We start from the raw sequence: 14,966 nt of genomic DNA on the forward strand, positions 1-14,966 counted from the left end.
ACCTTATCTTTCTTTAACTTGATTTATTAATAATCCTACAGATAAATTGCCAGTTTTTAAAAAGTCATGTTATCTTTTGAATACATCCTGTATGACAAGCCTTAAAAACTACTTCAAATAAGCCTAACCCTCACTTTGTATGCTTAAATCATTTAAAGCAGGAACAAAATGCAGTTCAATGCATGATTTCCGTAAAATAAAAGATCAACAGTCTTATCTACTGCTATTGCAAGTAAGCTATTGGGTACTCAAGTACCATAGGAAAAGCATTTTATGTTTCCATTTGCCATATGAACAAGACATGAAAAACATTTTTAAGCAATCAATGTAGTGTGAAGTCATAGCCTACAACTTGTAGATTATTCTGTTTTATCTAAAATCACATTTGCAGGATTATCAAATGTTGCTTCATATGGACATGAAGCTTTACACAAACTACTTGCTATCTTATGTAAACATAATGTCACACATATTAAACTCCAATCTTATTACAGATGTCAACATGCTGAAGGTGAAGAACAGAATTATCAGAAAGTCTCCGCTAACGAATGAACTGCTTTTCTTGATTAATTGAAAGAAAACACACAAAAATGCACTTGCAAGCAAACCTTTAATTTTCATTGATGATTTCCTTGTAAACATAGAAGATGAAAAATTCAACTATGATCCCCATTACTGAAAGACGAACAGGTACTATGTCCTCCGCTTAGTTCTTTTACAGATTTGCAGATGGTTAAATACAATTACCAGATACTCATGCTTTCCAATAGGCACGAAATTACAGCTAAACAAAGTCTGCTTAATACATAATATATATAACTGCTCAACCACAAGCATCCGCGAGTAACTGTTGTTTAATATTGGAAACATTTCAACGACATTTTTCTAAGGACTTTGAGATTATACACACAATGGTGCCTATCCAACAGACAAAGAATGTAAGCACCAATAAATTCATTTCTGAATTGCAAACTGGACAATGTATTATGATGCAAGACAAAATGAAGTTAACCGTATCGGTCATGCTGTAAAAAAATAAATAAATTAACCTTTATGGCACAAAGCCATTTTAAAGGCAGGAACATGCACTGCAAAACTGTACAGAAGTTTTTGTGTCAAGTCCAGACAGTGCTGAATATTCATAATTTTATGGCATTTTTATTTACACACAGTATTTAAGTACTGCTAGAACTGTAACTAAGTTCACATACAAGTTTAAAGCTCATCAAAATTCACTGATCTATATATTTAGACACACTGTTGATATGTTGGGTGTACATTTTAAGGTAAATCCTAAAGTAAATGCTAAATACTTTTCATCATCTGATTTGAAGAATTGTTCAGAAGAAATGCAAGTCTATCCTGGTCATTTACAACAGCGTTCTCATTTTGTAATTCTTCATACAAACTAAACTTATAAATAGTTCAATAAATTTTACTGTATAAATGTTTTATGATTACCATTACAAAACGCATCATGTACACCTATCGCACTAGTTTTAATCCTATTAACTGGGATCAATATAAACCTTCGAATTCTAAATTGAACCTTCTTCTCAGCATGGAAAACCTCAAACATCATCTAAACTTCTCAGATACCATACTTGCAAAAAAAATAATTATTGGCTTATTAGAGGTCCAAAGCTGCAAAAAATCCAAAGAAATGTGACAACAGTTATGTTTAGTATATGATTTTTGGTTTTGTTAGGAAGTCTAGCATTAAGCTTAAACTGTGCTATTTTCCTGACTACAGTAAACTAAGTCACTGGTAAAAAAATGTCTGATCACACAACTGTTAAATCTTATTAAAAAAAAAAACAAAACCATAAAACATTCTGAATGTAAAACAGTTTCCTGTGAAGAACACCCATTGGATACTTCCTTCTAAATTATGGCATCAGCTTCAAAACCATACAAGATTTTTTTCACGATACAAATTAAATGATGTCTTTTGTATTCTAAAGCCATCCCAGAGCTGTTAATACTATTGCCTTTAGGTTACATTCCTAAAAAGCACTCTGAAGGACAGATGATGAAGTGTACATACAACTGTTTTTAGCATAGACACAGTGACTTTCAGTAGAAATGTCATACTTTGAAACAGATGATGGTCTTCTGACTGGTAAGCAAAATTGCATGTTATTTACATCAGTTTTGACTTGCCTGTTTAAAAGATGTCTTTCCAAGATGTAAACCAAAACCAAACTCTCTCACAAATGAGTCAATTTTAACATTTTAAATTCAAATGTTTTGTTCTATATATTTATTTATTTTTTTTAAGCTTTAAATACCCCTGGATCTGGTGGACCTATGACTTTATTTAGAAATATCTTAGCTATGAATGAAACTATTTGAATAAGAAACATTATTCAAGCTAAGGAAATAAGGCAATCACAAATAGTAGTTATGGGCTTTTTAAACCTCTTTTTCTTATCCTTCCTCTCTAAAATTTTCATTTCTTTCAACTGCCTTGTCTACAAAGAGAAGAGAGCTAATTCATTCTTCACTATGTTCTTTAACAGCAGAACTACCTCTGCTACTGCTTTCCTCAGGGGAGGGTTCAGGTTTTGTCTCTGGTGAATTACTGAGTCCAGACTCTTCTGATGCAATCTCATCTTCATCATAAATAATATCTTCTGGATTTGGCGGTGGTGGGCAAAATTCCTCTGTAGGAAACATTTCTTGGAAAATAGTTTCAGCCTATTAAGAAAAATAAACACAAAATAAACTTCACTTTGAAATGTAATACCTTACAGCAGTATTTCGTAGATATTTAAGATTAACATCTGTTCTTTCAGATCAATATTGATTTAACATCTGTTCTTTCAGATCAATATTGATTTAATACTTTGGCCTTTTGTAAACACATAGGAATTGCCAGACCTTCTTGCAGTTCTCCAAAAAAATCTTTTCCACTACAAAAATCTTTTTCCACTACTACAAAAATATCTCTAGCTCCAGTCAAACACGAAGAGCTGTATGGGAAGGATCTTGCCATGTCAGGCAAGAGCCAGCTCCAGGTAACACACAAAGCGACCCGCTGCTGCCCAGAGCTGAGCCACTGAGCATCACTGGTTGTGCCTCTGAAAGCAGATTTAGGAAAGGAAAAAAACTGCTGTGTGCAGCAGCTGGAAGAGAGGAGCGAGAAGCAGCCCTGCAGCCCCCGGAGCAGTGCAGCAGGAGGGCAGGAGGTGCTCCAGGCACGGAGCAGCAGTTCCCGAGGCCCGTGGTGGAGCTGGCTGTCCCCTGGGACCCCACACTGGAGCAGGGGCAGAGAGTGACCGTGAAGGAGCAGCGGGGATGAAGCGTTATGGACCGACTGCAGACCCCAGGGGAGTAGAAGAGGGTGGATGGGATAAAGGTGTTTTTAGTTTTGCTTTTAGTTCTCATAGCTTTAGTCTGTTAGTGGTAGATTACATTACTTTCCCTTACACTGACTCTGTTTTGCCCATGACGGTAACTGGCGAGTGGTCTCCCCATCCTTATTTCAACCTATGAGCTTTTTTCATCAACTTTTCTCTCCCTGGTGCTGAGCTCCCTACTGGTGTTAAACCACCACAACGTCCATAAAGGTTTTCTTTTCCAAGCCCCTAAACTTCCATGGCAAATGGAGACAACTGACACAGATCCCGGTTATGTTTTGGGTTTCTTCAGAGTGAAAGGAATATTGCCGCCCAATTTTGTCTATTTAGGAAACTTATGCCCTGAGGATGACCCATGATAAGAGCTCCCACGTAGGAAAGAACAGTTCACCTTTATATTGATATTTTTACCAGACACTACACTGAAAAAGCTGACAGTAGGGTCAGTTAATGCCAACTGCAAAGGCTGATTACATGATGCGGATTCCTGGACAAGGGGGAATTGTTTTCAGATTAATACATCATTGAGTATGTACCAAACAGCTTTCTGTGATAAACCTCACTGCGCACCAGCAGTGGATTTGTATCACCTGCACATGGATGTAGGGCTCCATTATTAACTGCTCAAATGACCTTGTCTACTCTCGGTTCAATTTAATTTTTCACTCTGCTTCCTAAATTTCACTTTTCCTTACCCATTTAAAATCATTTTAGAACTATTTATATTAGTATATGAAGAAATATATATATAAATCTATTACCTACTGCAAAAAGATGAGTCTGTAATTTCAAAACCCTGACTAATAAGTAAGTCTGGAGGACAAGGGGATGGAAATATCCTACAAAAGGTTTACAAGCTAAGTTGTTGAAGGTAAGAAAAAGACTTTTGATTTCAAGTTTGCACTTGCCCTTGACATTCCAAAAACATATTTGAATTACTGTATGTAATAGAATACGCATGAAGAAAAGTGCCATATTTTGCACTAAACATATGAAAAAATAGAACAAACACTCCATGCTGCATTTCTGAACAATTTTTCAGCCTCCAATTAGGCAGTGACCAAAAACAGTCAAGTAATTATGAGGTTGAACATGGAAAGAAATTCTCAGTATCTCATCTATGTAGGACATCATGACATTGATTATAATTGAACAATTTAATGGTATAGCGTGCTTTCAGGTCTAACAATTTTTTAAGTTAACCTTACACAGTTGAAGTCATGCAGAATAACCAATAATAATTTAACATCTCCTTCATTACAGCACATTGATATTTATTGTAATTAAGTTAGTAACTACTAAATATTGAAGCAACAATTTAAGTGTACCAGAGCTGTACCAAGTGTGTATGTTTGAATTAAGCATTAAGACATAAGCATGCAAAGCATTTGCAATTAGATATTCTAATTTATAACTGTTAAACTACTTAAAGTTGAACAAAACTATGTTTTGTTGTTACTATGTTTTGATGGCACATAGAGTAATTGTATGGGCTTTCGTAGCAACATTTACAGAGAACACTACCAAACTAACAGAGCTTGGAAATACAGCACACTTTAAAAACTATGAAATCCTTCCAGATAAAGAAAAAAAAAAAGGAAACAGGTTAAAGCACAAATATTGGCATGACATCGTAATGCTTTCTTATAAACACGAAGATGTCTCAAATCTGAAATAACTCAGGGAACATTGCATACTAATTCAGTACGTGATAATTCATGTCAGGTTGTAGAGAGCAAAAAATAGAAAACTGGAAGCAATCTGGAAGAAATCTGTACGTACAGAATTTGAAGGAATCATAAACAGGACTTTACACTTGATTAAGCCTATCCTCAGGGCAAATAAATGCAGACATTAAAATTTTAATCAATATTATACTAGAATTTAGAAAACTAAATTAAATAAAACAAGAATTAAGTCATCTGTATACTGAGATAATCAGCTGTTAAGTTGTGATACCTCACCTTCTAAGTAACGTATCACCAATACAATCAAAGAGCATAACAGAGGAATTAGAAATACTAATGGTAATGAAAACATAAATCATAGGAATTATCACTAAACAGTAAGCAGAAGTGATTAGAGAACTTATATTCAATTTTCCAAGCAATCCCAAGAGTAATACACATAGTTTTTTTTTTTTTTTTTTTTTTGTAGTTATTAATAGCTTTCTCATCCATGAATTTGTAATTATCTCACGTTTAGAGATTTTCACCCGTTGCTAGGAAGATAAAAGAGATTTGGGGGTAGAGGGCACACCAACTTACATTTGTTTTCTCCAATTGTCTGGAAAGTACCTGTACACTAATTGGGAAGGGTGTGTCCTAACTCTGAGTTCTGCTTTATTTTCAGCCCAGTCCCTATTTGGTCCTCACATACACTCCATGTTGGTTTTTTTCTTCATGACTTTTAATTATAACATGTTTACACTAAAATATTTTTCACTCTAAATAGTGACCATGAATTTCGAAATTCAAAACAGGTTAAAAAAAATGTAACTCCTACTCTTCCTGAAAACCACTGTCAGGCTCTTTCAATTGCTTCTCCTCTGAGATATGTCCAGTTAACATCTACCTCACTGATTGCCAACAGATTTCACATGAAGGCAAACTACAGTACTTCGATTGTGTACATACAGCTTGATCTATAATACCACTCCTCACCCATTGGTAATAATAGGACCTCTTAATGCAGAAAAAACAAAGCTGAATACTAGAAAGGGTGGCTGTCTGAATTAGAAATAGGCCGTTTTAAAACAAATTTAAACAGCTTTTAACTTGCAGTGTTTCAAGTAACTGTTGAAAAAGTCTCTTTAAAAAAAGAATTCATTTACAATTTAAAACTGCTACCATAATAATTGTCTTGCATTATTTTTTGTCTTGACAATCCTTTTGTCCTATCGGGAAGCAAATGGTTTCCTAGTAAAGGAAAATGAAGGGTACTATTAGCCCTTAATTACACTGTTCTGACCCTACAGTTCAGGCTATGTCAGCCTTTACATTTTAAACCCTTATTTTAAGAGGTTTATGACTTACTCATAAAAAATCTTGCAACTAGTTAGAAGATGGGATGCACATTCTCTGAAGAGGGCCATTAAAAAAACAGCTTTAAAAATGAGTAGTGCCAGTTAATCCTACAAAGATGTAAAATTGTTCTCATACATTAGGTTTGAAAGTACCTTGACATCGCAGTGACTGCTGTGGTACATTTGCCTAAGAATTTATACCTTCCTTATCAAAGCACACCTTTGAATGGAAGAGCAAAGGAGAAGCATTCCTGTACTCTTCTTGTGTTGAACAAGTCATAAACTGCGTATTCTCAAGATATTGTTGTCTTCTGCTCAGTAGTGGGGGCACAAAGAGATATTTAATGTGCAGTTCCTTGACAATTTCTATATAACTACACTTGATGATCTGGTGTTCCTGAGTACTCTGTCTACTGCCAAGAGAGAAGGCAGCTACTTCAGCACTTCTCCATTTACTCTTTGCCTAGGGAGCTTCTTCACTTGCTCTTTCAGAGCACTTGTACCGTGTCTCAAAGTGAGTACTGGTCTGTTATGCCTACTACCAGGCAAGTTGCAAGTAGGTCTCAGTTCAGGATTCCACTTAGCTGGAACTACATACATAGACACTGAGAACTTAAAGTCAAAACTGAATGTGATTTGGTGCCAAACACTACCTCAAGATGATGAGCTGAGTGAAATTCCCCTCAATGACTTCAGAGACACAATTACACCATAAATTTTTAATGCACTGGTACTAAAGCAGAGGGAAGGTAAGCTTAACAGGTAGCTTAACAAGCGAGACTAGTAATTATGTTGGTTTTTTTTCCCCCTTTTTTTTTCTTCCAATACGTTTTGGGTTTGTGGCTGTCTCCTGCAGGTATTGCACTACTTTGACAATTTTTCCAAGATGAACGGTAGACAGGCTGTTCTGATCGACCTTTAATTTATACTGTTTCTCTACTAATTTATCACTTCTTTAACCTTACAGACAAAAGACTATACATTTTGGGGAGTTATCTTCTGTACTTCTGAATTGACAGTTTTTCCTTTCTACAGTGTTAAAGGAACCATTCTCCCAACATCATCATTTTCAGGTACTGCTGCCTTATAAACGCCCTTTACCTTTTCAGATTAACCATCTACTACTCCTAATGTTACTACACTAACTGTCCTTTTCTGAAGTTTCTTCCATTCTCAATTCCACTGACATTCACTTTGCTTGTTGAGTAAGAATTTTGTGTGTCCAACAGCGAAGCTTTATAGCTGTATTAGTATTGATTACCTACCATAAAGCAGAATAACCCAGAACAAAAGCATGGACTGTATTTAAACCTGAAATTCTGCAACCAAAAAAAATTGGTCTGACTAACCTGTTTGACAGCACAGTCATTTCCTAAAGCAGAGTCTGGGCCAGAACAGACATACACATTTGAGGGTAAGCTGCTGTATGAATTTCTGTCGATTCCTGAAGAATCTCTCATGTTGAAGTATACTGCCCAGAGGACTCTGGGTTTTTCCAATTCTTCATTTTCAGTCTCTAGAAAGATTAAAAAAAAAAGTGTTTCCCATAATCAATGTTTATATGTAATAAAATAAAAACATAATCTAGCATACTAGAAGTCAATTTGTTAACAGGAAATTACATTAATAAACATGTATTTTCAAATTATTTAATTTTACTTTCCATTCTTTTCTGAGGTACTCTTTCATCATAATTCTGTTTTCCATAATTATGTAAACTCTACTTATTCTGTACATGGTATGCCACAGAGAATGCCTTATCACATAAAGAAAGAGTACCAAGAAGCTCGGGTCTAAATTTAACCACTTTTCACTTTGTGTTATCTAGTTTACTCAGGAAAGACTCCATGTGCGTATGATGGGTTAAATAAGTCCTCCATGGGTCGAACCAACTCAGAACTGCATTCCGTATGCAAAGACTTTTTTTTTTTCATGCGTATTTTTTCCCCCTCATTTAATAGTTTATCTTCGTATGGGAACTCCTTCCACAATGGACCTTTGTATGCTTCAAAGGTTGGGCATCTTCAAGCCAATATAAGGAGACTCAACAAGGCTCATGGCTTAAATCAAAGGCATTGTTTAAGGAAAAAAAAAAAAAGTAATATCACCCCACTCTCCCTTACTAACTGTAGATAAAGAATTAGCTAAAAACAGAGGCATGCTATTTGAGGTAAGTAGTATGTAAAATCCCTATACTTTGGAAACACTGCTGAATGAAAATAATTGGTTAATTTACCTACACTTGTTGAGGTGTATTGTAACACAGTACAAGTCATTACAAACACAAATGACCATTAGCTACATTGTGCTTGTTCATCATTTATATATTCTTATAGTTACTTTGCACATTGATATAATCCCTCTCACATAGGCAAAGAAAAGCTCGGAAGATGAAGGTCACTTTTTAACAGTGCAGAATGCAATGGAGGAATACACAACATAGATTCTGAGCTTAATAGATACTATTTGTTTGGCATATTTGCTGTCCCCTTTTTGGTATTTTAGCTCCTCTAAAATAAATGAAGCCTGTAAAAGACCTTGTGAGATTTACTTCTGTCCAAGGAAGAAACTACTAGGTAACGACATTCAAAACAGTATTTTAAAACAGCTGAATTAGAAAAAAAGATAAATCTATGCTATTTCTTCAGTATCTTTTTATAACTGTCAAATACTTTAAAAAATAGGTGCTAACCATCTTGAACAATTTGAAATATAAATTAAATTCATCAGCCTGTGAAAGTCTGAGCCTTAATACAGGGCAAGATGCTCTTTAATATATTTAAAAGTTCACATTGCTCATAAAAGTTACTTCTTCCTCATTTAGGCAGGAAAATGAATGGAGTCCTCTTCTCCAGGTGACTTTGCCTCTTTGACCTGCCATGGCCCAGTGCTCACTTTATCTGGTGATTCATTTTCAATAACTCCAACAGTATTTGTTCTGACATTTTAATTAAAATACGACCACTACCTCATCCTGATGATAAAAAGGCCTATGTGTCAGTGAAAACTAGCTTTTCAGTGCCTCAGTGCACCTGAGGACCCCTATGATCACGGAGTTTCTACAGAAGAATTTCAGTCAGGTTCTAAACAATATATCATTTCAGAACTGGATCACTTTAAACTTATTAAGATTATGCCATCTCCCCTCCCCCAATGACTAGAAGACGCTAAACTGCAAGCTAATCTTTTCTTCATCAACTGAGTCTTCAAAACACTTGGCACTGTGTTGAAAATTTAAGATATACTTTAAAGGTTAATGTTTGGAAATTAGCAGGCTTTAAATTAACAAATACAAGCATGAAAAGTGTTTGCAGCATTCCAATCTAATAATGTTTTCATTTGCAAAATGTTTTCTATTTTCTACTTGTAAACAACGTATTCGTTTTGTAAAGACAAACTGATTAAAAAATACATTTTTGGGACATCAAAATAAAGCTTCCCTTTCCTGTAAGCAGAGAAGTTAAGAAAATGCATTTTATTTAATCTTTTACTTTCTATTTAAAGCAGTTTGCTGTCTAATAAAACAATAAGATATTTTCTTTTTCATTAAAGGGTAGAAGAAAAAAAATTTTTAAATGGGAAAAAACATAGGAAAACAAAATTGCGAGAAGCAGAAACCATCCTTTTATGAAACATTTTCTTGGTTACAGAGACCTGAGAGGAAAAACAAAGACTGTGTACATAAAAGACTGCCTTTTTTTTTTTTTTAACATGAGGAAATTCTACCTGAATACACAAAGTTAGGAGTGAAACTTAAGAGCAACTACTATAAGCAAACCGATTGTGTTTTAAAATATATCCAAAACTTACTAATTTGTGTATATACAAACACTTCCACCGACAGCTGAGCATTGGTTTCTCATAGTAGAACTACTGTTTACTGCATTTAAGTATAAGCACACTATTTAAAAAAATGCTTTGCCAGAGTTAGAATATAGCAGCAGCTTCAGTGTGCACATTATCTGTTATATGAGCATCTATCAAAAATACAATTAAATTCAAGATCTTGTGATTTAATTTCAAGTGTTTCTGTGAAACTAGCTCAAAGAAACTAGCTCAGGGACAACTGCTTTGTCAACAACAACTCTGTGAAACTGTCCATCTTGAGGTCCATGGAAGTAGCTGGCAAAGTTTCTTAAATGTAGGATCAAACAATTAATTACTGGAAACAACTGGAAATCTGTCTTCCCAGTAACACCACAGTGAACAAAGTCTTTACGCTTCCACTGCTTAAAGCAGAATCCCGAGAATTTCAAAAGCAGCAAGCAAGGAAGCACTTGAAGACAGAAAGGATGAGTAACAGCTTTAGAACAGGAGAAGGCAAATAAATTCTGCCTAATCTGGCAGCTGGAAGAAAAAGCAGACCCCTAACGTTTGGGGGTTTGTGATTTAATTAACCCCTAACTTTTGTGGGTTTTTGTGAAGAAACCAGGATAATGTAAAAAAAAAAAAAAAAAAAGGAAACGATACTTCATTTCTCTACTGAAAAACATGCCGAGGAGCAAATATGTTTCCATGTGCTAAAAAAGAGCTAAAATTTAAAAAGGTTCTAGACACTTAAATCTACAGTCCTTGTACACTGAAGTTAAACTACAGCTGAAGAACACTTGAAGCATTAGATCATGAAATACAAGAAACCTGACATCTGCCTAATTGTGATCCCCCTCTGAACACAGATTCCTTCACTCTGAAATGCTGTCATCTAAGTAGCAGCTTACCACATATGCTCATCCAGGTGACGGACTCAGACGTTCAGTAACAGATACTTTAGATAAAATGGCAAGCTCTATTTTTTATATAAAATATATTTATTTTTACCTTTTCCTATTTCAGTATTTAGATGGAATAACTTCTGTACAACAGGCTCTAAATCTTCCCTAGCAGTTTTACTTGATGGACACGTTAAATGGACTAAATCTGTAAAAGAGAACAAAATTAACTACAATCACCAGTACGCAGATATACAGATGTCACTTAACATTTTTTAAAAGGCACAGAAGGCTTTTAGAAGTCACTGCTCTTCATATAAATCACTTCCTTTAAACCAGATTAGGGCTCTATTATGGAAATACAGATATACACCATACATATATAGTTTTTAAGAACTTTATTGGTGAACCTTTGCAGAAACCTAAAAAGGAACGAAATCTGCAGGATGACACATTTTAAAACAGGTACTACATTTTAGCTCTTGTCCACATACTTAAAATACTAACTCCCGTTCCAAAGAAATGTTGCCAAATTACTTCAAAACAAACAAAAAGCCAACAAAACACGAATCCCGTATGCTCTCATCCTCCATACAACACACGAATTATATTAATTCCAACAGAATCTATTCATTCTTCTTCTGAGTTCTTGAGTACACAAGGGATCCGTGTCCCAATAACTGTCTTTCACACATGAATCTCACAAATATCTCTCTCCTCCATATGAACCAGTAAGATGAAAGTATAATTTAACATCAGCAGTGCAGACAAAGAGAATATTGTTCTATGAATAGATGACTACTGATACCAGGAAAAGCAGAAGCAGGAGTCTGGATGAACAAACATCAGTTAAGGATCTCTAGAAACCCCAAGAATATTCTTGAGTACATTCCATAATCCTTGACAGTCCAATAGTTCAACAACGTAGTAAACCCACAAATATCAGTTCTTTCATCAACACCCTCCAATAACAACTGAATTGGGACTGAGCAGAAATTTGGAATTTTGATTCTGTGCCTGCTTAGGCTACTCAAGCTTACTTCTGGGTGCACTATCTTTCTTCACTGAAGGAAAAAGTCTGAGCAAGACTTCCATTTCTTCTATTGTACTAAACAGTAAATAGGAGATGAAGTGAATAAACGCATATTTTAATTTACTTTTCAAGTGGGCTGGTACTTCACTATTTCCCTCCAGCCATAAGGACAACAAAAAACATTGGGAACAGAGTCATGTTTTGGTAAGCCAGACTGAATTTAAAGATAAGCACTGCTGAGCATCAGAGAACTGCTCTGTGATGGAAGTTGTAACACACACAATCCCTTGCTACAACATAACAAAGAAGCTCTACAACATTTTTTTGTCTACCTTTTTACAGAATAGCAGAAGAGTTTTGTGTTTAGGTAAGGGTGAATTTATGCTAGGTGGACAAGTAATAACTTGTAACTTGCAAAACTGGTATTACATACTTGATTTCAAGTGGTGCTCTGTACACATAAAAAATCACAAGGCCCAGCAATCCCATATTGGAAAAGATGACATGAAAAGGTTTTGGACCATAAGATACTTGTGGAACTGTGTAACTAATCAAAAATCAACTTACAGCATGGATAAATCAGTGTCGCTAAAGTGAATTTTGTATTTGTGACGATTCACAATTTTGCTTAAACAATACAGTTTTGATATTTGGATTTCTTGCTCATGTCTGAGTTTTTGTGAAAATAAACTGCTGAACAGCTTCTTCATGGAGCACACTATTCCTTTATTTGTCCTGTTTTGCAAACTAGTGAAGTTGCTGACTCTTAGATAAGATGATCACTCAGTGTAGTTTGACCTCTTCTGTCCCAATGGTCTCTCACGAGATAGAGCTCTGCTACATTATCCCACCTGAATTTACATCCGTTAATTCAGATATTCAAAAGACACATTTTAAAGTTTATAAACCCACCTAATTGTACTCATTTACTACTGAACAATTACCTGGAAACTCATCAGTAGTGAAGTATCTGTCGGAGCATCATGATGTTGAGCCTATCTTTGTACAAAATCACGGATTCATTTGTTTTCATCACAATATATTTTTGATCAATTTCATAGCGAAGTATAGCTACGATGTTACTTCAAATGAATATGACATTTTCTTTTTCACTCTGAAACCCAGCGGCATTTGTTTCATTATTTCATTCACAAGTACACCAGAAATGTCTTGAATGATTTTTTTGGCCCCAGTTATGCTACAAAGTTTGACAAGGACTCCAAGAGGGTCAGAATTTTAACCCTTCCTGCTCTTCCTTTGGATTGTACGCTAACACACACAAAATCACCTTCAAACATTGATACTCATTTTTGAATTTAACCAAAATCAAACTTTGTATCTAAAAGGCGCATGTGCTAAAAAAAAACCAACAAAGGCAAATAAAAACAGGTGGTGATAATGAAACTCTCCCTGTATTGTTAACTAAATGTTTACAACTCCAAACACTGTAATACAACCTATTCTTTCCTCAAAAAAAAAAAGAACCGCTATAAATCACTAAAGTTCACATGATTTACTTCCTATAAAATCTTTTTATTACCTTTAAGGTTATGGCTATGAGTTACAGTCATCAGTATATATTTTGATTATATTTGATTTACTCAGGTATAACTGCATTAGTTACAGTGGTTGCCAACATTTGTCTTCAAGTAATTCTTCTAGCAAGAAGAACGATGAGTTTAGTTCATGATTTCATCATTACAGTCTCAATTTTTAGGGCAAGTGAAGGAGTTTGGTTCCACTCAACTGGCAATACAGATTATGTGCCTGTCATTTATGCAGTGTGATCAAAGCGCAGATGTATTTGTATACTTATCTTAAATAATTGTTTGAAAGAGAAATCAGTCAGGTTAAAACCTATTTACAGATAATGATGTAAATTTTAAAAAATATATTTATATAGATTTATGAAATAGTGCCCTTTACTAAATAACAACTATTTCATTTATATACATGAAGACAAATTTCATTAAAGAATGTAATACGTTTTTTATGAAACTGAAGGAAAATGGAGAAAATTAAGTAACATAGAAACTTAATTTTTCAGCATTACAAAAATTCTCACGAAACTAATAATTACATCTGTTTAGCATGAATCCTTTAGTTTCACATCCTGGTATATGCGTTGTATAAACCCTTAAAAAAAGTAAACCTGCTATTTAAAGGACTAAATATTAACATTATGCTTTAAGGCACTGAATTTCTTAATTGCAGATTTATCACTTTATCACAAGTAAGAAATATAACTTTGAGTGACTTAATCATTTAGTTCACTCTTCTTTCATATGCAAATACCTGAGTTCAGGCCTGGGTACCAGTAAAATAAATTGGTCATTATTACAATTCATTACTTTGTTGTTGTTGTTAAAAAGTGTTAGTCAGATGATGTCTAATTCTATCTATATTCCAGAGTGCCCCAGTCTTGTAATCTGAGTAACGGAAAGCAAAAAAAAATAGTTTGGAAAGAAAAATAAGCACCCCATATGACTATTTTGTTGCTTATCTCATCTATTTGAAGTTCACACAAAATACCAACAAAAGTCATAAAGCTCTGTACTTATAAAACTCTTAATGGAAATACTGGGAATATCCCTTCAAAAAGGTCATTTCTTAGATAGAATTAGAAAATCCAATGCAGAATTAAACAATAATAAATTTCTTAAATACATTTTTGTATCTTTTCCTCAAACAAATCATGATACATAGAGTGCAAGACAGAGAGTGTAAGCGTAGACATAATCTTACCTCTGCTAAACCTTTCAGAAAGTAAAAAGCCCCAAAACGTAGCGTACTTAGGTACTTCAGCTAAGGTAGTCCATTTTCAAACAAACTCTAAG

General features: G+C 34.6%; 1 protein-coding gene across 1 annotated transcript in view; it reads right to left on the reverse strand.

Annotated features, from left to right (window-relative positions):
• Window positions 1–591: 591 nt before the first annotated feature.
• CHM (CHM Rab escort protein) overlaps window positions 592–14,966 on the reverse strand; it is a 63,339-nt gene continuing 48,964 nt past the window's right edge. Inside the window, 3 exon segments of the mRNA XM_040572555.1 lie at window positions 592–2,700; window positions 7,737–7,903; window positions 11,206–11,304. Coding sequence (XP_040428489.1) covers window positions 2,497–2,700; window positions 7,737–7,903; window positions 11,206–11,304 — 470 coding nt within the window. The 3' untranslated portion in view covers window positions 592–2,496.

The sequence above is a fragment of the Cygnus olor genome, chromosome 13 (assembly GCF_009769625.2).
Source record: "Cygnus olor isolate bCygOlo1 chromosome 13, bCygOlo1.pri.v2, whole genome shotgun sequence".
Classification (NCBI taxonomy): Eukaryota; Metazoa; Chordata; class Aves; order Anseriformes; family Anatidae; genus Cygnus; species Cygnus olor.